Source organism: Quercus robur, chromosome 9 (genome assembly GCF_932294415.1).
Source record: "Quercus robur chromosome 9, dhQueRobu3.1, whole genome shotgun sequence".
NCBI classification, from domain to species: Eukaryota; Viridiplantae; Streptophyta; class Magnoliopsida; order Fagales; family Fagaceae; genus Quercus; species Quercus robur.
This window is the reverse complement of record NC_065542.1, coordinates 26,999,741-27,025,516: the sequence shown is the minus strand read 5'-3', so window position 1 is coordinate 27,025,516 and position 25,776 is coordinate 26,999,741. Positions and strand designations below refer to the sequence as shown.

General features: G+C 34.8%; 3 protein-coding genes across 4 annotated transcripts; all 3 read left to right on the top strand.

Moving 5' to 3' along the window:
- Positions 1 to 497: 497 nt before the first annotated feature.
- Positions 498 to 1,309, top strand: LOC126700909 (aspartic proteinase CDR1-like). The gene is made up of 2 exons (XM_050399074.1): positions 498 to 885; positions 981 to 1,309. Exons 1-2 carry the CDS (start codon positions 498 to 500, stop codon positions 1,307 to 1,309), a joined length of 717 nt encoding a protein of 238 aa, XP_050255031.1.
- A 15,406-nt stretch (positions 1,310 to 16,715) lies between these two features.
- Positions 16,716 to 17,891, top strand: LOC126700908 (aspartic proteinase CDR1-like). Its single transcript, XM_050399073.1, has one exon. It carries the CDS (start codon positions 16,716 to 16,718, stop codon positions 17,889 to 17,891), a length of 1,176 nt encoding a protein of 391 aa, XP_050255030.1.
- Positions 17,892 to 18,660: 769 nt separating this feature from the next.
- Positions 18,661 to 19,562, top strand: LOC126700224 (protein MOR1-like). 2 transcript variants are annotated; one of them, XM_050398258.1, is made up of 3 exons: positions 18,665 to 18,989; positions 19,080 to 19,185; positions 19,272 to 19,562. In XM_050398258.1, the coding sequence occupies exons 1-3, from the start codon at positions 18,830 to 18,832 to the stop codon at positions 19,273 to 19,275; spliced, it is 270 nt and encodes an 89-aa protein (XP_050254215.1). In that variant the 5' UTR covers positions 18,665 to 18,829; the 3' UTR covers positions 19,276 to 19,562. The 2 variants fall into 2 exon arrangements, with proteins under 2 accessions (XP_050254214.1, XP_050254215.1); XM_050398257.1 differs by having other exon boundaries at positions 18,661 to 18,989; positions 19,080 to 19,562.
- The last annotated feature ends 6,214 nt before the right edge of the window (positions 19,563 to 25,776 follow it).

The window sequence follows — 25,776 nt, the reverse complement described above, 5'->3', positions numbered from 1 at the left end:
AACAAAATTTTGTCTATTTTCATAAAATAAAAAGGGCGGATTTTTCATGCTGAACCGAGGGTCTAAGTAACCAAATTTATTCTTAAATAAGGTTTTTTTAGTTTGGAAGAATTAAATAAGGATCAATGACCTATTTTTCCAAGAAACAAGAGATATGTTATGATATTATTGCACTCTTTTTTGTTATTTGTTTTAAATTTTGTTATAAAGAAGCAAATTTGGGTGGATATGAAATTTTCCAGTAACTGTTAAAGCTAAAAAAAAGGGTAATTGTTATAGGTTTGGTTTAATCATATGGGTAAATAAAAGCCCTTGGTGGCCATTATTGTGTCATTCTGTGACTCTCTCCCAAAGCCTGAAATTCAGTGGCAAGCAGTGTCAGATTTTATCCATGCTTCCTTGTTGCCTCTATTCTCTCATATTATGTTACAGGCCTTTTGGCTACAGCTCATAATGTCCCCCAAACACAATTAACACTACACAAAGATCAACATATCATGAAGTTCTCAAATGGCACTCCACCAGTTGACATCTATGGCTCTGCAGATGCAGGCAGTAACCTCGTGTGGACACAATGTCTACCTTTTGATGCCTGCTTCAAACAGATTCATCCCATGTTCGATTTTAAAAAGTCCTCCACATACCGTGAAATTTCTTGTCAATCAGAAGAATATCGTATACTATTGGATGAAGCCACTGTTCTCCTCAAAATATTTGCAATTACAAGACTGGATATGCTACTGGTTTGTCCAAAGGTGTTTGGGCCAAAGAAAAAGTTACCATTAATTCTACCTCAGGGCAAGCGGAATCCTTTGACATTACTTTTGGATGTGCACACAACACAGGCGGCTTCCATTACGAAGGCCATGCAACGGGAACCATTGGGTTAGGAGCAGGGCCTTTGTCCTTTGTTTCACAAATTGGTAGCAAGAGGTTTTCTTATTGCTTGGTACCATATGGTACTGATCCTAGTATTACAGGCAAGATAAGTTTCGGCAATGGCTGTGAAGTTGTGGGTGATGGTGTGGTTTCAACACCATATGTAGGTGGAGATCAATATTATTTGACACTAGAAGGAATTAGTGTTGGAGACACATATGTACCCTTTAACTCTTCAGGTAAGGTTTCTAAGGGCAACATTTGTATGGATTCAGGATCACCACCATTGACCTTGCCACCAGATTTTTATGATCGCTTAGTGGTGGAAGTGAAGAAGCAGATTTCAATTGATCCCATTAAAAATGACACTCTTTTGGGGACACGGCTTTGCTATAGAACTGAAATCAATCAATATATTACTAAAAGTTGAAGCGTGGCATTTATAGCCGCTGAGCTCTTGTTGCGCCACCTCATCACCACATCATTCACCACATAATTAATATTTATTCATATTTTTTTTACAAATATATATATATATATATATATATATATATAGATTATTGACTTTACATATTCATCTTTGTCGGTTTTAATATCTATATATAATTAATATTTATTCCTATTTTTTTTACAAATATATATATATATATATATATAAATAGATTATTGACTTTACATATTCATCTTTGTCGATTTTAACATCTATATATATTTCTTTTTTATTTCCAATTTTCCTATAATTTTTTTTTTTTACATTCACTTTTTTTTAAAAATATTTACATTTTCTTTAACCTTTCTTCTTCCCTCACCTTTTCATCTCCCCACTACCCTCTACTTAAATATTGCTATTCATCCTTCTCTTCATCTTCCTTTATTTGTCTCTTCTTATCCCTTCCCTCTTACTATAAATTTGTCACTCTTTTCTATTCTTTGCATAGTTTTCTCTCACAAAAATTTTTTTTTTTCTATCTCTCTCTCTCTCTCTCTCTCTCTCTCTCTCTCTCTCTCTCTCTCAATGTTTTGGTCGATCTTTATCTCTCTCAATGTTTTGGTGGATTTTTATTTTTTATTGCATCTCCGCTTTAGGTTGATAAAATTTTGTATTTTTAAGAACTCTAATTTATGTTGATACGATTTAGTTTTGTGTTTTAAGTTATTATTATTATTTTACTCTTTGATTGTTAAATTTTATCCGATTACATTATAAAAAATTAAAGATAGTAGATAAAAATAAAATAGTATTCCATTACATAGCATAATTTGGATAATTTAGTGTTTATTGTTATATCTTTTAATTTTTCTTATTTTTTTCTTCTCTTCCATCTTACTCAATATTGAAATTCAACCACATCCTCCTTATAATTAAATTATTTATATTTTCTCTCTCTTTTTGTTTTAAAAAATAAAAAATGTAATATTTTACTTAAATTCAAATAAAAGAAAATTGTGTTCATCAAATTGTACTCATTTTTTTTTTACATTTACACTTTCTTCAACCTTTCTCATTCTCTTTACCTTTTCATCTCCCCAAAAATTCTACCTTGATATCATTCTTCCTCTTTCCTTTTATCTTCCTTTATTTTGTTTTTTTATATTATCATCCTCTTAATATAAATTTATCATTCACTCTTCTATTCTTTACATAATTTTATCTCACAGAAAAGTGGTTATTTCCCACTCTTTCTCCCTCAATTTTTTGGTAGATTTTTATTTTTATTTTTCTTACATCTCTATTTTAGCCTGATAAAGTTTTGTATTCTTTAGAGCTCTATTTTGGTTTATGGGATTTAGCTTTGTGTTAAGTTTTTTTATTTATTTTTTATGTCTTTGATTGTTAAATATTATCATATTTCATTATAAATAATTAAAAATAGTATATAAGAATGTACTATTATTATATTACATAGAATTATTTGGATAAGTTAGTGTTTATTGTTATGTATTTTATTTTTATTTTTTTTCTCATATCATTTTATTTAACATTTAAATTCAACCACATCCCCCATATATATCATTAAATTATTTATATTTCCACTCCTTTTTTATTTTTAAAAATTTTAAATATAATATTTTGCCTAAATTAAATAAATAAAATTGTCCACATTAAGTGGAGTAATGCTAGGGAAACACTCATTCTCACACCCAATGCATCAAAGGAAGAATGAAATACAAAACAAATCAAGTTAGAAACACTAAATTAAAAAAAAAAAAAAAAAAAACTAATAATGCATATTTAATGTCATAGAATCATCATCAAATTTTGGAAAATGATAGGTTGCCAATGGAGAGAGAGAGAGAGAGAGAGAGAGAGAGAGAGAGAGAGAGAGAGATGGTATAGAAAAAAAACCAATACAAAGTAATAAAGAGTAGATAAAAAAAAATAAAAAATAAAAAGAAAAAAAAAAAACGTCAATTAGTAATCGTTAATTGGAAAACAAAGAGGTTGTTAGGAGAAGTAAAAAATAAAATAGAGATTACCGTGTGGAGAACATTAAAAACTTTACAATGTAGTATCATAAACCGTTTAATTCACTTAAAAAATTAAATCAACATTATTTTAAAAAAAAAAAAATTAAATCAACAATCAATAATTAAATACAATCATAGTACTAAATTTAAATTTAAAACTAATCAAATTCTAACTATGGAAACCATATTAATCATAACTAAAAAAGAGATGTACTCTGATAGTAGTAGAAATTGAGTAGGAAATAAAGTTAGAAAATTTAAAAATCCATTTTTTTGACATTTCATTTAACCTTATTTATAATATATATATATATATATATATATGTATATAATTTTCATGCACTATTACTTTCGAAAATCTAATGAACAATGCTACCTCTCATTTATCGTCTTTGTTATGCAAATCATCAGTTAGTAAATATATGATAATGGTAAGAAGCGTTACAAATGAGATCATTAAAAAAAAATATATAAAATTAATTAGCCACTATCATTATGGAGTAGTAGTCTATAATTTTACGCATCTAAAAAAGTGGAATATATAGAGTTTTTTTAAAGGTATGTATAAAGATTCACTATATGTGTGTGTGTAAAGGTAAAAAAAAAAAAACAAAAAAAGAAGAAGGTATATTTAAGGTTTTTGTTAACTTAAAAACTAATGAAAATTAAATGGTTAATAACTAAAATTATAGCATTAATAAAATATTTAATGAGACCATCCTAAAAAAATTACCGCGCGCAATGCGCGGGTATGCGACTAGTTACTAATGAAAATGGACCAATATTGACTGTCCATTTTGAAGGAGCAGATGTGGAGTTAAAGCCCATACAAACTTTCAATCGACCAATTAAAGAATATGAATATTACTGCTTTGCAATTACAAATATTGCAAATACTAAGTTGGATTTTAAGGATGGCGCAGGATTATATGGCAGCAATGTTCAAGCAAATTTTTTGATTGGGTATGACTTGGAAACAAAGATGGTCTCCTTCAAGCCAACTAATTGCACCAAACTGTAGAGTTCGCCACTTTCATGGAACCTATACGATCAATAGAATTAAGATATATACCTACTTATACTTCATAAATATAGCTTAATTATCCTTTTTTTTTTAAATTAAAAAAAGGCTATATTTTCGTTGCGATCTAATCACATTTCCAGCAATTTAAAGAAATGTTTTTACTGATCGCTCATCTTTTGCTGTTCAAAAAAATATAAAGCAAGCTTTACATGTTCTTTTCCTATTCATTAATTGTTTTGGATTGGACCTTGGGAACTATAATATTTATTTTTCCTCTCTATGGAAGACTTATTGGATTATCATCTAAGAAAGCCGTCACCGAAGTTTTAGAAAAAGTTTAATTCAAATCATGTTCTCTTCTAAAAAATTAAAAAAAAAAAAAAAAATTCATGTTTTGTGAATGACTTTAGGTTACGTGGCAATCCTGCACTTTATGGTGGTTTGGGTACCTTTGTCTTCGCCTAAAAAAGAAATTCATATATATATATATATATATATTAAAATTAGAGAGAGAGAGAGAGAGAGAGAGAGAAATTCATGTCTAGTTATCAAAGAAGGCGAGGCTAGTTTGATTTCTTACGTGATTTGTATATCTTGAATTCTTTAATTTTGGACAATACATCATTGATCTTGGACTCGGGAGTTTTGGATCACTATGGTTTGCCCTTTTTTTTTTTTTTCAAAATAGAATTCTACTCTAACCTCATTTAAGGACACATTTGGTAGACTGTAATAGACACTATAATGTAATAGATATTCCTATGGTATAACTATTCAGTTGTTTGATTATGTTATTATTACAATGAATAGTTATTCCTTATCAAAAGTACTGAATATCTATTCCTTCACCTTATGTAATAACTTTTTTAAATTTTTTCCTAAAAAGCCATTAGTTACCACACCTTCAAAAGAAAAGAAAGTAAATTTTCCTTCTTGTTAATTATTAGCTCTATTTTGAACACCCTAAAATAAGTGTATTTTAGGAAGAAATTTGACTTAAAAATGTTTTAATGATACGTTCTTTTTATACTCTACTAAATTGTGGATGCATATTCAGGATTCTATTCCTAAATGGTCACCAAACTAATAAATAGTAATACTTATTACATTCCAACTTAATATATTCCTTGTAATACTTATTCTTATTCTCATATAATAATCATTACAGTCTACTAAACGTGCCCTAAGTGTATATGTCTATGAAGCTCCCTCCTAGAGACTTGAACCTCGACCTTTACCCCCCACATTACATAAACACTTATACTTGTGGAGTGACTATCGCACCAAGGGTGTGCGGTGGTAATTTGCCCTCTTCTTTAATGTACCTAACTTCAGCTCCTTAATTAGGTTGTACATATAATTAGATTTGTATATATATTTTCTCTCTCATACTCATAGCATGTTTGTCCCTTTAATTATACGGTTTATATATATATATATATATATATAGTGAAAAGGCGATACATATATGTGATCGATAAGATAATATTATTTTGATAAGTATAAACTATGAGAATGATAATTTATATTTATTATATGGACACTTCCTTTAATTTTTTCTAACTTAACTGAAATTTGTGTGTATATATATACACGTTAGAATTTGGAAATGTACATATTATTTACAAAGCTAAAACTTTTCTCTCCCAGGTAGGAGTTCTCTCCCTCTCCTCTTAGAAAAGGAGCTCTCTCCCTCTCGTCTTTTAGTGTCAAGCACCCCCTCCCTCTTTCTCTGATTGGGTTTTTCCTTGGCTTTACCCATCACCCCCTCCTAACTCCGCCATGGAACAAGTGATGGTAGAAGGATTACTCAACCTTCATCTCACAAAGGAGGAAGAAGGAGAAATCTCAATTACAACAAAGAGTAAATTGGAGCTTCTAGAGGAATGTGCGTTGAGCCTCTTTGGTAGACTGCTATAAGACCGACATCAAAACCAAAGGGCTTTGAAGAACATGTTGAGATCAACGTGGAAAACAATACACTACAGTTCAAATTCAACTTTGAGTACCAACTGAAGTGGGTTGAAAAAAATGGGCCATGAAATTTTGACAATAATCTTCTATTGTTGTGCAGATGGAAAAAAGGTTTCTCAGCTACAAACATCACTTTCACCCACTCCTCTTTTTGGGTCTAGATTTGGGGACTCCCCTTTGAGCACATGTCAGATGAGGTAGGTAGAGAACTTGGAAACAGTTTGGGGAAATTTATTGAGTTAGACAGAGGAGCAAGACAGACAGATCAAGCAAAATTTATGCGAATCAGAGTAGATTTACAACTTGATAAACCTCTTAGGCGTGGGGGTAAGGTAGCTAGTGCAGATGGTGAAAAATTCTGGGTAAACTTCAAGTATGAAAGGCTTCCTACCTTCTGCTTCCACTGTGATAGACTGGGGCACGATGACAAGCATTGTCTAGAGATCACGTACCAACAAAGCTCGTCCAAACAATATGGCGACTGGCTCCAAGCACAGGGAAATTCGAAATAAGGGATGGAAAAATCAAGATCTACTAGCAGTGGGGGTTGGAGTGATGGTAATGAAGATAGAGTAGAGGAAAATATTCAAACAGTGGCAAAAATCTCCTATGCCTTAGCGGCGGATAGGGGTGAAGGTAGCTTAGGTAGTAGCGGCAACCGAGGAAAGGAAAATTCAAAAAATATGGAGATGTGTGATGTCCCAGGCTTCGAGGAAAATTAGTCCGCAAGAAATCAGAATGGATGGGCTACTCTATGCGGGTGGAACACTACACCACGTAATTGCCAGGGGTATGTGATGAGGCAGCTGCTCCCTCCAATGGTCCACCAAGAGATTTGAAAAAAGACAAAGAAGCATTGGATGCCCTCTCTCCAATGGGCCAACAGACACAAACGGGAACATAGTTCATGGAAGTCTCTAGCCCACTCAAGCTATTGGCAGACCCAACTGAAACTAATGAAAGAAATAAGGGATCTAAGGGCTCAGAAATAGAAAGGAAAGTGAAAACAAAGACCCAATTGAAGAAAATGGCAAGAGAAAAAGGGGAAAAAAAAAAGCCCAAAAGCTAAATTCCAACTACTAGTTGCTGGGATTAAAAGGGTGGGAAAGCTTATATTTGAAGAAGGGTTAGAATCATTGTAAAAAAGGAGATGCACAATTTCTAATACCAATCATTTTGAAACTAAAGAGGGATCGACGATGGCTGCAAGGCAGCATTGCCGGGAGCCATGAATCCCTTAAGTTGGAAATGTCAAGGGCTTGGGAACCCTCAGTCAATCAAAGCGTTGCATGACTTAGTGCGGCGTTGGGATCCCAAAGTGGTCTTCCTTATGGAGACCAAATCAAAAACCAGACGTATGGAAAGGATAAAGAATAGAATTGGGATGGCAAACGACCTCATTGTTCCTTGTATAGGCCGAAGTGGAGGACTTGCTCTCTTATGGGCAAGAGAAGTTGACTTGGAAATTAAAAGCTTCTCAAAGAACCACATAAATGCAACTATCACAGAGCCTAGCAACAACTTCAAATGGAGGCTAACCGGCTTTTATGGTCACTCGAAGACTCACCGAAGGTATGAATCGTGGCAGCTTCTAGCTTTTCTTCATAATCAGTTCCAACTTCTTTGGCTTTGTTTAGGAGATTTTAATGAAATTTTATCAGCGGAGGAAAATTGGGTGGAGCTCCTAGGCCCCAACAGCAAATGGATGGCTTCAGAAAAGTACTGGACTATTGTGGTTTTCAAGACTTGGGCTATATTGGGTCTGATTTTACTTGGTGCAACATGCAAAAGGGGGAAAACAGAAAATACTTGCGGCTTGACAGAGCTTTTGCAACTCCAGAATGGATCAGAAATTTTGGGGGGAAGAAAGTACTCCATATAGTTGATTCCACTTCTAATCATTGTGCACTAGTAATCTCGAACTGAACATCCATTCGCCACTCCCAAGCAAAGCGGTTTCATTTCGAGGCATTATGGACTAAAAATGCTGATTGCAAAGCTATTATTGAGGCATCATGGGGGATTGGGGTTGATCTTAGTACCCTAGAAGGAATAATGGAGAACTTAAAATCTTGTGCTACCGAGCTAACTAAATGGAATTCAGAGGTTTATGGGCAAATTCCAAAAAAAAAATTCAGGCCAAAAGGAAACCCCTAAATAGCCTAACCAAACAAGATAAGGCAGGAGACATGAGCACTGAGATTAATAGCCTAAGGAAAGAAATCAACGAGCTTTTGGATGATGAGGAAATCTATTGGGGGCAAAGAGCTAAAGCTAACTGGCTTAAGGAGGGGGACAAGAATACTAAGTTCTTCCATGTTCAAGCTTCTGAAAGGCGTAAGTAAGACACAATTCTAGGAATCTGGGATGAGCAAGGTAGGTGGTGTGATGAATAGGAAAGCATTGCCCAGGCAGCCATTAACTATTTTGAGAACATTTACACAACAGCCCATCCAACATGGATTGAAGAAGTAACTGCAGCTATCCCCTCTAGGGTGACTGATGAAATGAATACAAATCTCACTCGGGACTTCACCAAGGAGGAGGTAGCCATAGCTCTCAAGCAAATCCACCCTACCAAGGCATTTGGCCCCGACGGTATGTCTGCCATATTTTATAAAAAATATTGGAATATTGTGGGTTGTAGTATTACTAATATGGTTCTAAATGTTCTCAATAACAATTTATCCATGACAGAGCTGAATAAAACAAACATAACCCTCATCCCGAAAACAAATAATCCCAAGAGAATGTCTGAGTTCTGCCCAATCAGTCTCTATAATGTAGTGTTTAAACTCATTTCTAAAGCCCTTACTAACAAACTTAAAACCCTCCTCCCTCACATTATAACTGAAAACCAGAGCACCTTCATCTTGGACCGACTCATTACTGACAATGTGCTAGTGGCCTTTGAATTAATGCATTTCTTAAATCATAAAAATGTAGGTAATGACAATTTCATGGCAGCCAAGCTCGACATGAGCAAGGCCTTTGATAGAGTTGAATGGTGCTTCATCCAAAGGGTTATGGAAAGATTGGGTTTCAACACTAGGTGGATAAATTGGGTAATGCAGTGCATCACCATAGTCTCATACTTAGTTATTATAAATGGGGTAGCATGGGGAAATATCCCCCCAACTAGAGGACTTCGCCAAGGACCCAAGCCTCTTCCTCCTTTATGCCAAAGGCCTCTCTGCTCTCATACATGAGGCTGCACAAAATCAGCAATGGATGGGCATCTCAATTTGTAGAGGTTGCCTAAGAATCACCCACCTCTTCTTTGTGGATGATAGCATTCTCTTTAGCAAGGTAAACACCGAAGAGAGTCAAAAATTAAAACAAATCCTTTAAAAATATGAAGAAGCATCTAGCCAAAAAATTAACACAGACAAATCTTCGGTGATCTTTAGCCCAAATACGCCTCAATCAATCAAAGAAAAGATTTTTGCCATCCTTGGCCCCATGCAAGACTCAAGTTATTCCAAATACTTGGGTCTCCCATCGTTTATTGGAAGATCCAAGAAATAGGTATTTGCTACCTTGAAGGAGAGGGTGGGGTAGAAACTTGCTGGTTGGAAGGGTAAACTACTCTCTATTGGTGGTAAGGAAATACACATTAAGGCAGTTGCTCAAGCAATCCCAACGTATACAATGAGTTGCTTCCAACTACCTCAAAGTTTATGTGAAAATTTAGAAAGTATGATGAGAAATTTTTGGTGGGGTCAGAAGCAACAAGAATCCAAAATGTGATGGATCAGCTGGAAAAGGATGTGCAATTCGAAAGCTAGCGGAGGCATAGGGTTTAGAAACTTGCAAGCTTTCAACCTTGCTAGTTGCTATGTTAGCTAAGCAAGCATGGCATATCCTCACAAATCCAAGTTCCCTTGTTGCCCGTGTACATAGGGCCAAATACTTCCCCACAGGTGGTGTTCTCAATGCCAAGCTTGGCAATTCCCCATCATACTCTTGGAGAAGAATTTACAACAGTCTCAAAGACTTAAAGGAAGGAACTCAATGGAGGGTAGGTAATGAAAAAAGGATCCATATATGGGATGATAGATGGATGCCAAATCCATCCACTTATAAAGTCATCAGCCCTCCAAATAGCAATCCAGAATTCCCAATGGTTTCCTCGCTCATAAACCCACCATAAAATGGTGGAAAGTTGATTTGGTTTAAGCGACGTTCCTTCCCTTCGAAGCTGAAACAATTCTCAGAATCCCTTTGAGCTACAATCTGCCTGAAGATAAAATAATATGGTTGGAGAATAGCCGTGATGAGTTTATAGTCAAAAGTGCATAATGGACGTAGGGGAAAAAGGGGAAGGCTCCTCGGGGGATACTATAGGCTGCTATGCAAGAAGCTTTGGCACCTAAACTTCCCAACCAAGATGAAGATTTTTGCTTGGAGAGCTTGTGTTAATGGACTGCCTACAATGGAAAACATGAATATCAGAGGCATTACCAATAGTAAAACATGCCCAATTTGTGGTTTTGAACCCGAAAATATCACCCATGCCATCCTAAGATGTGATTTCACCTCTTAGGTTTGGGATTTATGGGCTGAAAATCCATTAAGAGCCAGTCAAAACAACTTGAATTTCTAGGACTCAGCCATGCATATCCTCACTCAAAAGTCTACCCAAGATCTAGAAACCTTCTTTGTTGTAGCCTAGGCCATTTTCTATAACAAAAATAAGGTGGTCCACAATAAAAGCAACCTTTCCCCACAACAGACTTGGCATATGGAAAAAAGCTTAATGGAAGACTACTCAAGTGCTGCTGATACGAACCTTTCCTATATTAGAATCTCCCCCACCAGATGGGAACCCCCTTCACCTGGAGTCTACAAAATAAATTTTGATGGAGCTTTGGACCAAAACAGGTACTCTAGTGTTGGGGTCATTGTAAGAGACAGCAAGGGTCACCTAATATCTAGTCTATGCAAGTTTCTTCAATCCAGTTATTCTACAGAACTCGTGGAGATAATGGCTTTGGAGCAAGGAATCCTGCTAGCTAAGGATTTGCAGCTGCCTAGAGTTATTTTCGAATCAGATGCACTCAATGCCATCCAAGCCATTAATGAAAACGCTATAGGGAGCAGTTTTGGCCATTTCATTCAGGATTTTCTCCAAGCTCGGAATCTATTTGAATCATGCTCTTTCAAGCATTCAAGCTGTGACCTTAACAAGGTTGCCCACGAGTTGGCCCAATATGCTTGGAGGAGTGCAAGTTCACACATCTGGAGTGGAGTCACACCCCCAATGGTTGCTTATTTAATTCAATCTGAGATGTGTACTGTATAGCTATGTTGTCTAGCCTGTATCTAAACTCTCTTTGTTGTACTCTTTGTTTGGTTATTAATGCCATCTTATTTCCCTTTCCAAAAAAAAAAAAAAAAAAAAAAAAAAAAAAAAAAAAAAAGGAATTTGGAAATCTACTAATTTTATCCCCTTGGGAATGAAGGAAATGGGCCACTCAGACTTTGGGGACTGCCTAGAGTAGCATAGCTGACAGCTTCAATGAGATGAGATGTCTTTAAGTTTAAGATCCTATTCCTACCCACAAAGTAAATAAAAAAGATGTTTACAGAAAAAAGAACAAAAGTAGCTCAAGTATAAGGAATATCATGACCAATTGTTTTTTATAGAATTAAGTCTTTGGATTAGGCAACATTAGAAGCCAAAGGGCACGTGATGAACAAAAGGAAGGGAAATGATTTTGTTATGGAGAAACTAGATAGAGCATTAGGCAACATACAATGGGTCCATTCTCTCCCACATTGTGTACTTTAGAAGGCCTTTCTTATCCAAAAAAAAAAAAAAAAAAAAAGAAGAAGAAGGTTAAATGGCCCATCCACCCAAAATGCAAAGAAGTGATCAAAGAAGCCTGGAAAGCTAATAGGCTCATTGGTTGGGTTGGGTCTGGTGACATTGGGTATATATGGGTAAAAAATTAATTAATTAGATTAAAGTTTTGTTACCCATACCCTAATTTTTGGTTTGAATTCGAATGGGTTAACAAGTTTAGGTCCAAATTTACAAGATCTAATCTTATGATCCTAACTATTTTCTTTTCTCATTTTGTATCACCTTCGTTGAATAGGGAGTCGTATTTGGTGATCCTCTATTCTTGTTCTAATTTCTCATTTTATCAATGAAAATGATATACATTCAATAATGGTTGGGATTTATTTAATTCAATCTAAATTTTTTAGATTGGTTAAGCACTAGATAGCAAAATATTATAATGCTCATTTAGGTACAAGTAGGTCATGCTATGTGTAAATGTGCTTTTCATTATTGAACTTGCTTTGTTATTTTTTAATTTCCTTTTCTCTTTTTTAATCTTTGGGTTGGGTAATGGAATTGTGTTCACATTACATGAAAATAATGTGGATTTTTTTTTTTTTTGATAGATACAATTTGATTTGAATATATTGTATTTACTTTGATAATTATCTTTATTATCATAATAAAACTCCAAATATATATATATATATATATATATTTGGGTGTGTGTATGCAAAATTAAATCCTCAATTATTGTCTTCATTGATTGAATTAACTAGAACTCACAAATAACAAGGATTTAAGATAAACTAAGATAACATATTGTACGGGGTGCTACTTCCCTCAAGCCCATTGTTCATGAAACCCATCACGATTATGCCACGTGCACAAGGCCTTGGACTTGTTGAACCTCGGGCCTTGGGACATTGTGCATGGTTATGTGTACTATTGGGCCTATGAACTAGGCCCAAGCAAGCCTTGACGCTCATCCGAAGCCCAAAAACCGTAATTAAGCCATTATGAGGCAACCGGCAAAGGTGAGACCTTGCTTGGTTGGGAAATGCAATTTTCCAGGAAGGTGAGTCTCTAGATGCTTGGTATTACCTTGGGGAAGATCGCTGCTGAACGTCCCTCTTAGGGTGGGAACTAGTTCCAAGGCCACTACTCCCATTCCCAACTAAACAACCACTCAGAGACAATGGAATTGGACCTTCAAACCCTCTAATGACCTAAAGTAATCATAACCCATCCACTAATCTTGAGTTATAAATAAGAGATGAGAATAAGGAAAGGGGGTTGGCAAGGTTGGGAAGAACACTAAGAGAAGTGAGCGAGAACCCAAAGAGAGCAAAAGAGCAATTCTGTGAGGAAGTGAGAAAAGCTTAAGGAAGTAGGAGTGCATTTGGGCTGTTGAGCAAAGAATCACCCATTGTAGGAAACTCAAAACCCACAATACAAATAGATTGTGAGCCCAGTTAGAGGTTTAGTCCAACAACCATATTTTGGGTATGCACACATATCATATCCCATTCGAACGACCATGACACTATGTTCCTATATGAATGCATAGAAAGATAACTTTGCTTGATTAAATCTATATGTAGTTTAGATTTGGATGATGTAGAAGAGGAGTGGAGACCAACCTACCTAGCATGTTTAACGTACTTGGATTTGTCTCAAATTGCTTTTAACACTAGTGTAACAACAAAAATTATCAGTGAGAAAGATATTGCTTGTTCAATGGATGTATTAATCTTTACTATCACAATCTATCTTTTTCTTTGCATGCATTTGCTTCATTTCAACACTTTTTGAATTTTGGTTTCCCTATCATTGTCATGCTAGGACTACACATTTGAATATGTAAGTAGGCCAATCTCTTCACTAATGCAAATTAGTTTGAGGTTTGTGGAGTTTTTCTGAAAATGGTGTATAATCTCATAGCAAGATAATGTTTTGTTAAGGTATATATAGTCTTTCTTCATACATAGAAGTCCTTTGAGTTGTCCTTAATTAGTTACACAGTGATTCCTATTACTATTAGCAATGAGCAGCATTCGATTTTGCTTTCTTAGAAAGATTTGCAAAATCAGACAAAGTCATCATTCATTGGATCCCATGAACACTTGTTGCCAATAGCTGAAGGGTACTGGTACACTGAACTTAGATGGTATTATTATAGAAAATTGACAAAATCATTCAAAGTTAGATGGTATTTTTCAAACAACAATTTTGTTCTGCATAGAGTGGATGGAAGGTGAGATTTTGAAATTTGAATCACAAGCTTTGCAAAACGTGTAAAACACAGTTTAGCAAATGTAGCTTATGACCAATTTTACTTTATTACACAATTAAGCCCAATTGTTAAAATAAGGGCAAAACTTAAATATGGTAGGTAGGTAGGTACTGATTCTTAGATTTCTCTTCGAAATTTTTGACATACGTCTATTTTAAGTTTTAATAGCTCACCAAATGGGAAATAACTCTTCTTGCGTTCTCAGGTGAAGGTTTCATTAAAGGATCATAATCAATTTTGATATTGTGGGTATTGTGTACAAGGTGGGTGGGGAGGAATCCTCAATCTTCTTCTTGCATTTTGTGTCGTTTTATTGAAATCTCCCTGTATTTCATTCATTCACTCCGGTGCTGTCTCACTTCTTTGTTATTTATGTTTGTGTTGTTTGGGTGTGTGGGTTCAATTTCAGTAGGATTCCATGGGTTCTTTCATCTTTGGGTGTTTTCCTAGCTGGGTTTTATGGCTGCGAATATTTGAGGGTTTTTAGTGTCTTTGGGTATGTGATTTTTCTGTTGTGAAAAATCTATAACCATACCATTCAATTGTTTTGTTTTGGTGGGTTAATTTTGAAACTATCTTAAAGGACTGAACTGAATTTCTTGATAAAAATCTACCCCATTTATCAGTAACTAAGAACCTACCCTTCTATTCCGGGGTGTAACCAAAGACAAATCCTTTATGAATGGGTTTATTAAATAATTAAAATTCATTGCGTATTCTGTTCTATGTATTACTTCTATAAATGAGTCCAAGCACTTATATCATGCTCTTTTAAAAGTAATTATTAATTTTAATTACTTAGCTTATCAGTATGAATAATTTCCCCTTTGTTTCCTTTTCAGTGTCATCTTTTGTTAGGATTGATTTCTTAGATCATTAAAGTAAAAATTATATGCATAATTTAATTTTTCCAAATGAAGAAGTCTAAATTTGTAATGTTATATGGACAGAAAAGTGAACTATGGTTATCCCTCACGACTCATACCTCACTACCGTTGTTGGTCAGCCTTCCTCACAAGGAGCAAGTGCCTTTGATTAATATCTTATTTATGTGTTTTTATAATTTTTTTTTATATTTATTTATTTTGATGGAATAGATTTTGGAATTTGCCGTGTATGATCAGACTGGTTTTAGTTAAATTTTTTAAGGGCATGGTCTAATTGGTTGAATGATTGGGCTAGATTTTCTTTAGCTTTTCTGTTCGTGATTTTGTGGTTGTGCCAATCTTCTTCTTTTTTTTTTTTTTTTTTTTTTTTTTTTTTTTTTTTTTTTTCGAGATTTTATATTAGTAATTTTTTATATGAGCATTTTGCTTTTGTTTTAGATGATCTAGGATGTTGTTAGGGGGGCCAAGTATAATTTTATTGCACAAACTTACTAAAATTAATTAGTTATTATATATTAGTATTTATTTTTTCATATTTTTTAGGGAGGGGGCAGGGGGAGGGGACGGGAAACCCCCCCTAAGATCAAAGAATGGCTTTGTCCCTGACTCTAGGTTCCTGTCCCATATCTGAGTAGAGAGGCACAATATTTCTCCCTCTAATATAATGAGATTAAGAAATAAACTTTTTAGATTTAAGTGAAGTTGAGCAACAAATATGACTCCTTATATTTACTTTTCCTATTCAATTATTATTGTTTAGCACCAAAGAACTCTTATTTATTTATTTTCCTCTCGATGTAGCTAGAGTAATTGGATGAGCATTAAGAAAGCAGTCACAGAAGCTTTGGTAAAAGTTTAAATTTATATCATACCTTGGGAATGCCTTTAGGCTAAGTTGCATCCTACTATTTACAAAATCTTGTCTTCGTCTTAAAAGAAAAGCAGTTCCTTTTAAATCGCAAAGCCAAGCAAAAAAATAATTCCTATTTTCATTATAAAAAAAAATAAAAATAAAAAAAGGTGCATTTGCCATGCAAAACCGAGGGGCCTAGATAACCAAATTTATTCTTAAATAAGGTTTTTTGTTTGGGAAAACTAAATAAGGATTGATGACTTATTCTTTAGTGAAACAAGAGATTTGTTATGAATCGTTACAATCTCTGTTTTAAATATTGTTAAAAACATTTGATGCCATTTGATGCTTATTAAAATTTCTAGTTTATATAGTACATTTGATGCCATTCATGGACGGAGAATTCTCTTCTTTCTGTTTTTTTGTTAGGTTAACTTAATGGTACAATCAAGTAATCGTTAGGTCAGACATGGAAAATTCGGTTTAATCATGTATATAAAAGCCTTTAGTATGGCCAGTACTGTTTCATCTCTCCAAATTCAATGGCAAGCGGTGTCATATTTCATCCATGCTTCCTTCTCTCATATTATCTTATAGGCCTTTTGGTTACTGCTCATAATGTCCCCCAAGCACAATTAATACCATACCAAGGTCAGCATCTCATGAAGGCCTCAATTGGCACTCCACCAGTAGACATCTATGGCGTTGCCGATACAGCTAGTAACCTTGTGTGGACACCATGTGTACCTTGTAATGATTACTGCTTCAAACAGATTCATCCCCTGTTTGATCCTAAAAAGTCCTCCACATATAGTGAAATTTATTGTCATTCAGAAAAATGTCAAGTATGGGACGACAGCCATTGTTCTCCTCAAAATAGTTGCATTTACAGCATTGGATATGTAAGTGGTTTATCCCAAGGTGTTCTGGCTAAAGAAAAAGCCACCATCACTTCTACCTCTGGGCAAGCGGTTTCTTTTGACATTGCTTTAGGATGTGGACACAACAATACCCTCGATTCCGATGTCCAAGCAACTATTGGGTTAGGATCAGGGCCTTTGTCCTTTGTTTCACAAATTGGTAGCAAGAGATTTTCTTATTGCTTGTTGCCTTTTGGTACTGAATCAACTGATCCTAGTATTACAAGCAAGATAAGTTTTGGCAATGGCAGTGAAGTTGTGGGTGATGGTGTGGTTTCAACACCAATTGTAGATCGAGAATCTGGACATGAATATTATGTGACACTAGAAGGAATTAGTGTTGGAGACACATATGTGCCCTTTAACTCTTCAGGTAAGGTTTCTAAGGGCAACATGTTAATCGATTCAGGATCACCAGCATTGTCTTTGCCACCAGATTTTTACGATCGCTTAGAGGTGGAAGTGAAGAAGCAGATTTCAATTGATCCCATTAAGAATGACACTTTATTGGGGACACGGCTTTGCTATAGAACTGAAATTACTAATGAAAATGGACCAATATTGACTGTCCATTTTGAAGGTGCAGATGTGGAGTTAAAACCTATACAAACTTTCAATCGACCGATTAAAAGATTTGAATATTATTGCTTTGGAATTACAAATATTGGAGGTACAGATAATGAATTTTCGGATAGCACAGGAGTATATGGCAACTATGTTCAAGCAAATTTTTTGATTGGGTATGACTTGGAAACAAGGATAGTCTCCTTCAAGCCGACCGATTGCACCAAACTGTAGAGTTTGCGGCCACTTTCATGTAACCTATACGATCAATATACTCCTACCAACTTATACTTTATAAAATATAGCTTAATTATCTTTTTTTTTTAATTAAAAAAAAGGTTTTATTTTCATTGCGATCTAATCATATTTCCAGCAATTTAAAGAAATTTTTTTACTTTTACAGTTTGTCTTTCGCAACTGCTAAAAAAGTGTAGAAATTTATTTAGTTGCACCCACACGTCTATTTTCATGATCATTTTTCGATGAAGGAAAGGAATGCATCTAGGAATATCAGCCCGGTTTAAAGACCACTGGAAAGGGAAGGGGGTCTCTTTTACAAATAAATCGCTTCATTTATTTATTTAACTTTTAGAAACTGTCAAGAATTTGTATTAATCAAATGAAGAAGGCGAAAAGCACATTTTCGTCCCTACATTTTCACACGATTCCCACTTTGGTCCCTATATTTTATTTTTACCGCTTTTAGTCCCTATTTAGAAAAACGCCTTCTGTTTTAGTCCTTTCCGTCAGTGCCGTTAGGGCACTGACCTACGTGGCAGACGGAATTATTAAAATAATAATAAAAAATTTTATTTTGTCATTAAAAAATGTTAAGTCAGCATTTAAATTTAAAAAAAATAATTTATTAATTTTAACTAAATAAAAAAAATAAAAAACAGAAATAAAAATAAAAAATCACATTAATTGAGATCGAAGTGTGTCTTGAACAAGAACATCAAGAACACAAACTCAGATCTAAAAATACAAAATTAAAATTCAAAAATCACCAACACAGAAAATAACAACAACAAAAAAAGAGAGAAATTTTAGGAAAGCGAGTTTCTCATTCCTCATACCTTCCTCTCTTTCTCTCTCTGCATTTTCCATAGATCGATTAGTATTGGTCAGTACAACCAACACAGTAAAATAAGCCAAAAAGCGAGAAAACAAAAATGTCTGAGGAAGAGAAATTGTTGAAGGAGGCGAAGAAATTGCCTTGGGAAGATCGATTGCTACACAAGAACTGGAAGGTCAGGAACGAAGCCAATATCGACTTGGCCGCGCTATGTGATTCCATCGCAGATCCCAAGGACTCTCGCCTTCGCGATTTCGGTATGTTTATGACTCTTTTGGTTGGTCTTTTTAAGGGTTTGGACTCAGATCTGCGTTTCTTCGTTTCTTAATGCTCGATCTGTAATTTAGGTCTGCTTTTCAAGAAGACAGTTGCGGATTCCAATGCGCCGGTGCAAGAGAAGGCGCTCGACGCTTTGATTGCGTTTTTACGAGCTGCTGATTCCGATGGTGCTAGGTCTGTTTGCCTTTTCTCTTTCTTTCATTTTGGTTTGCTTGTTGTTGAAACTTCGTAATTTGGATTGGTATTTGGTAATGTTGAAGGTAAGCCAAGGAAGTATGCGATGCAATTGTGGCGAAATGCCTCATTGGAAGGACGAAGACAGTGGAGAAAGCTCAGGTGGCATTCATGCTTTGGATTGAATTGGAGGCAGTCGACCAGTTTTTGGTGCTTTTTCTCTTTTTCTCTCTATGTATAATTTGATGTTCTTAATTTTTGGGTTTGTGATTTTTGGATTTTAATTTTGTGTTTTTAGATCTGAGTTTGTGTTTTTGTTGTTCTTATTCAAGACATACTTCAATCTCAATTAATGTAATTTTTTATTTTTATTTCTATTTTTTATTTTTTTATTTAGTTAAAATTAATAAATTATTTTTTAAAATTTAAATGCTGACTTAATATTTTTTAATGACAAAATAAAATTTTTTATTATTATTTTAATAATTCTGTTTGCCACGTAGGTCAGTGCCCTAACGGCATTGACGAAAAGGGCTAAAACAGAAATAAAATAAAATATAGGGACTAAAAGCGGTAAAAATAAAATATAGGGACCAAAGTGGGAATCGTGTGAAAATATAAGGACGAAAATGTGCTTTTCGCCAATGAAGAATAAAACAAAATACAAGGAACACTAACTGATCTGAAACAGAAACATCAGGAAGAATACTATCCAACCAAATAACAATATCTGCTATTTCTTTAGCTTTGCAAGCTTGGAGATGAGATATGGTGTTACCCTTTCTGCGGATAAGGGAAAGTTTGTATCGTTGGAAAGATGCGTCTTAAGCTTGGGTATCATGAATAAGATTTCTAAAAGGAGCTAGCAAATATATATTATTCTAGAGAGCTATCATCACTCATGTCTATAGATGGAAATAGGACTTGGGGTTTAGGGGGATGAAGTATAAACAAACAAAAACCAAAAAAAAAAAAAAAAAAAAAAAAAAATCTATTTTTTTTAATCATAGATTTAATAATTAAAACTATACTAATTATTTTTTTTATCATCTTATTTTATATTTAATAATCATCTATAAAAGATACTAATTATTTTTGTTAAAAATAGAAATATGCACACAACACTACACTTCAAATCTATAATCAATTATATAAAATCTCAAGAATTAACCATTCAAAGTTTTAAGGGTAAAATATGTATTTGATCCCTAACGTTTAGAATATGTGTTAATTTGGTCCCAACATTTATATGTGTCAGTTTAGTCTTTAGGTTTTTGTTATTGTGGCAAAATAATCTCAATCTATAAGTGATGGATGGAAAATGATTATGTGACTAACTATGAAAAAAAAAAAAAAAATCTCTCTCTCTCTCTCTCTCTCTCTCTCTCTCTCTCTCTCTCTCTCTCTCTCTCTCTCTCATATCCTTTATTTTCTTGGCAACAAAGTGGCCCCACCACAAAAACAAAATTTCTCCGAGGAAAAAAAGAGCCCATGGTTGATTGAAAATATTCATTAATTATGTTTTTGAAGTTTGTCAATCGCAGTCATTATTACATCGTATTGTGAATATTTTGTTATACCTTTAGTATTTTTTTTTTTTCAAACAAGGCTTAGAAAATAGGAGACTTATAGAAATTTAACCCAATTGAAACCCCCCTAAAATATTTCAAAATAAAAAATATATATATATTGCAAATGTGTTAGATCATCAATGAAAAAAAAAATTAATTTATTTTCCTAGCAACCAAACAAATCAAAATCAGTCACTATAGAATAGACATCAACCATGCACGTTGGGGTTGCTGGATTGGAGTTGATCTCCAGATTTCAGATATGCTTGAACCCTTGGAGCATTAAGGTGGACACGTTTTGTACCGGAAGGTCGGAGTTGGACGTCAAATCTTTGCCTACCACAGCTCTTTTTTGTTTTGGTTGAATTTAAAATTTTCCGTTGTGGCTTTTTTTCAAGGAAACAGTACTGATGTGAGGGGAGAGACCCTTTTGGCTTGTTTTTCATTTTCGATGGCTTCTCCAATATCAATGGTTGATTTGTGGTTTAAAGTTTATACTGGTGTTTAAAGGGGAGAGACCCTTTTTTTTCAATTGAAATAGTCTGGTGAAAGTTTTTCATGTTGGATTAATGGTGCAATCATGTTTCTGGGGTCAGTTTTTATTTAATTGGAAATTTTATGATATTTGGAAGTGTTTGATAGAAAAGAAAAGAAAGGAAAATGAGGGGAAGTGATTTTTTTGAAAATAAAAAAATTCAACAAACATGGGAATCTTTTTGAATTTTTATTTCATGTGGTAGTGGATGTGTAATTTGATTTGAAGTGGCATAAAAATAATTTGTATATTTGATAGTCAACCATATAAGCATTTTCCATCCACTACTTAATTAATGACAAATACCATTTTGACTCAATAAATTGATACATTTGAAAGGTCGGGTACCAAATTGACATACAATGTAAAAGATTAATGCTCTGTTTGTTTCGCTGGAAAACCTTCTATAAAGATAGTTTTTCACATTTTCCAGTGTTTGGTAGCACACAAAAAACATGGTCAATGAAAAACTATCTTTGGTCAACAGAAAACTATCTTAGGCCTTTCCTTATTTCGTTAGTTCCTATGATTTCTTTCATAAACAGTCAAGTCAGATAGACAACATTATTCAATTTAGCTGAAACTAATTTACTAAAACTAAACAAAATTCGAAATTCAAACCAATACACAGTAGAATACCACACACACTACATTAAGCTGTCGAACAATTTGTTCTAGATCTGCGCATGCAACCCATTGGTTTCAAGCATCCCTCTGAGGCTTATCGTATAATTTTATTTTATTTTTTCAATTCCATCTTTCTTTTTTTTCACTTTTGGTTGGGAGATTTTTTCTTTTCGGAAAACAGATAAAATCATATTTCTCTACCTGTTCCCTCTGTTGTGAGTTTGTGTGAGTGTTAGTTTCTCAGCAAGAAAAAAAAATTGATGTTAAATTAATCATAATTTTAAAACATTTTATTGTCATTTTCATGTAATCTTATAAGAGAATAAAAAAAGCCGAAGTTTCTCTGACCTAGGTCTGGTGGTGCTAGACTCTTGTGGTCTGTACAATCCTGTTTCCTACCCTGAAGGAATTTCGTCGCCTCACGTAACTAGGTTGCGTCGAGGGCTAGGGTTTTTTTTCGTTGTTTTTGTGAGGTGGGGAAAAGCAAGTCTGCAATGGATAGCCTAGCAGAGGCGTGGACCCGATTATCTTTATCTAAACAAGAAGGAGAAGTTTTTAACTTTGAAAACCAAGTGTGCAGGAAAGAATACACGCTAGCTGCTAAGTTTTTCACGAAGCGCGCTCTAAACATTGAGGTAGTCGCTCACATCCTGAAACCCTTATGGCGTACCAGGCAAGACTTTGAGATTCAAGACATGGGCAACCACATTTTGTTATTTGTTTTTGAGAATGAAGTAGATGTATTAGAGAAAGAGGTTTCTGGAAGTTTAGAGAGAAAATATTTGAGAGAGAAGATATTTCTCATTCATCAAAATCAGAAAATGTACAAAGTAAGTAATTAAATGAGTCCCTGTTTCTATATATACAGCAACAGAGGAGCTAAGACTGAAAACAGAAAATTAACAAACTCCCTAATCTAACGGAAATGCAACTGAACCATTAGATGCTCGACAGGTGGACCACTAATACAATTAACTGGAATTAAATTACTTCACATGCTAAGCACGTGATCTTATTAATCAACACGCAGTCGTTTTGTTCTTCAGCTTGCTTTGATCTTTTAACCTCACGCGTGTCATTTTGCCTTGCACTTGATGTTTGGCTTTGTCCCTTTTATGTGATTCAGTTCCAGCTTCAACACTCCCCCTCAAGTCCTGAACCTCAAGTTCTGAGACTTGACCTTCTTGAACTGAAACTTGATCTGTGATTTGTGCCTTTACAATCCTGGGAACAAAAATGTCCTTCAAACCCAACTTTCCAGAAAGTCTTGTAAAAGCTGAGAAACCAAGTGCTTTGGTAAAAATATCTGCCACTTGTGAATTAGTAGCAACATGAAATGTTTTAATCATACCCTCCATGATCTTATCCCTTACCAAATGACAGTCCACCTCAATATGCTTTGTCCTTTCATGGAAGATTGGATTTGCAGCTATATGCAAGGCTGCTTGATTATCACAGAATAACATAGCTGTTTTTGTATGATTCACCCTTAAATCTTTAAGTATTTGCAGCACCCAAGTGACCTCACATGCTACACTTGCCATTTCTTTGTACTCAGCCTCAGCTGAGGACCTTGAAACAACACCTTGCTTTTTAGACCTCCATGAAATTAATGATTCTCCTAAGAAAACAGCATAACCCGTTAAGGATCTTCTAGTGTCAGGGCATCCAGCCCAATCCGCATCACAAAAGCTCTTAATATGCAGATCAGATTGGCTTGGGAAAAAAATGCCTTTTCCTGGTGAGCCTTTTATATATTGAAGTACTCTATTAGCAGCTAGTAAATGGGGCTCTCTTGGCTGTGATACATACTGACTTAGCCTATGCACAGCATATGTGATGTCTGGTCTTGTCAAAGTAAGGTATAAGAGTCTCCCAATAAGCCTTCTAAACTGAGAAGGATCTATCAATGGCTTTCCCTTATACTTGGACAACTTTAAGTTTTGCTCCATGGGAAACTTGACTGGTTTGGAACCTAGAAAACCTGTATCTTCCAAAATTTCCAAGGCATACTTTCTCTGGTTCAAGCTTATACCTGCATCAGTTCTAGCCACTTCAAGCCCTAAGAAGTACCTTAAGGACCCCAGATCCTTCAAACCAAATCTATCATCAAGAACCTTCTTCAAATGTTGAACACAAGTTGGATTATTACCAGTCAACAGTATATCATCTACATAAACCAAGAGCACTGTGAATGAAGCTCCTTGTGTGTGTGTAAACAAAGAATAATCTGATTTTGATTGAATGAAGCCCATTTGCAAAATGGTGGATGAAAACTTCTCAAACCATTTTCTAGAGGCTTGTTTCAATCCATAAAGGCTCTTATTCAATTTACATACCAGATGCTCCCCCTTGCTGTGAAAACCGGGTGGTAAACACATGTAAACATCCTCAACCAACTCACCATGGAGAAAAGCATTATTGACATCCATTTGGTGAAGAAACCACCCATTCACAGCAGCCAAAGATAAGACAATCCTGACTGAAACGGACTTAGCAACAGGACTAAAAGTTTCGGAATAATCCAAACCAAGCTTTTGGGTAAAACCCTTGGCAACCAAACGAGCTTTGTACCTCTCTATAGAACCATCTGAGTGATACTTAACCCTATAGACCCATTTACAGCCAATGGGAGACTTACCTGCAGGTAAAGGGGTTAGTGTCCAAGTATTATTAAGCTCCAAAGCTGCAATTTCCTTGTCCATGGCAGCTTTCCACTCAGGAAACTGAACTGCCTGAGAAAATGAAACAGGTTCAGATGGGACAGAACTAACAGCCATGACAAAGGATGCAAATTGAGGTCCAAGATGTGAGTAACTGAGAACATTTGAAATGTCATAAGGCAAACCAGAAGCAGGCTTGGTACTAACTGCTTTACAAGAATAATCAGCAAGGTAAGAAGGTGGGTGATGGGTTCTGGTTGATCTCCTTAAGGCAGGTAAGGAAGAGGATGAGGAAATAAGCAAAGATTGATCAAGGGAAGGTGGTGAAGGAGGAACAACAGGGTCCAAAGCAAAAGGTAAAGACACATCAGGTTGGTAATCACAATGAGAAGTATTAGAAGTAGAAGGAGTAGGATCAATGGGTGAATCAGGTTGGGAAGTGGCCAAGATTGAATCAACCAAAGGAAGGTTAAGAGGATCAGAAACATAAGGTGCATTAGAAACACAATGGGGAAACACAAAAGAATCAAGATAAGAAGTGGAAGGATGATCAGATGAGACAAAAGGAAAAATATGTTCATAGAAGATGATGTCCCTGGAAAAATGAATAGAATTGGATTCAAGGTCAAGAACCTTGTATCCTTTAATGCCATGAGGATAGCCTAAGAAGACACATTTTCTGGCCCTAGGTGCAAATTTGTGCCTATTATGTGGTAAAGTGGATATGTAACACAAACAACCAAAACACTTTAAATGCTTATAAGATGGAGAAGACTTAAAAAGCAATTCATATGGACTTTTGTTATTTAGAAGTTTGGAAGGCAATCGATTAATAAGATAGACAGCAGTGAGAATGCAATCACCCCATAAACACAAAGGCACATTGGATTGAAATTTTAGTGCTCTTGCAACATTGAGAATGTGTTGATGCTTTCTTTCAACAATTGCATTTTGTTGTGGAGTATCAACACATGACAATTGATGCAAGATGCCTTTGGAATGAAAAAATTCCCTTAAGAAAAATTATGTACCATTGTCACTCCTAATAGTCTTAACAGAAGCATGAAACTGAGTATGAACCATTTTAACAAAATTAGGAATGAAAAACTGAGTATCAGATTTATTCTTGAGAAGATAAACCCAAGTACAACGAGAGAAATCATCAACAATTGTTAAGAAATACCTAAAACCTTCA

Coding starts and splice junctions, on each gene's coding strand:
- LOC126700909 (XM_050399074.1), top strand. CDS start 498: ATGAAGTTCTCAAATGGCACTCCACCAGTTGACATCTATGGCTCTGCA. Junction 886..980: donor CATGCAACGGGAACCATTGG/GTTAGGAGCAGG, acceptor CTAGTATTACAG/GCAAGATAAGTTTCGGCAAT.
- LOC126700908 (XM_050399073.1), top strand. CDS start 16,716: ATGGCAAGCGGTGTCATATTTCATCCATGCTTCCTTCTCTCATATTAT.
- LOC126700224 (XM_050398257.1), top strand. CDS start 18,830: ATGTCTGAGGAAGAGAAATTGTTGAAGGAGGCGAAGAAATTGCCTTGG. Junction 18,990..19,079: donor CTCTCGCCTTCGCGATTTCG/GTATGTTTATGA, acceptor TCTGTAATTTAG/GTCTGCTTTTCAAGAAGACA.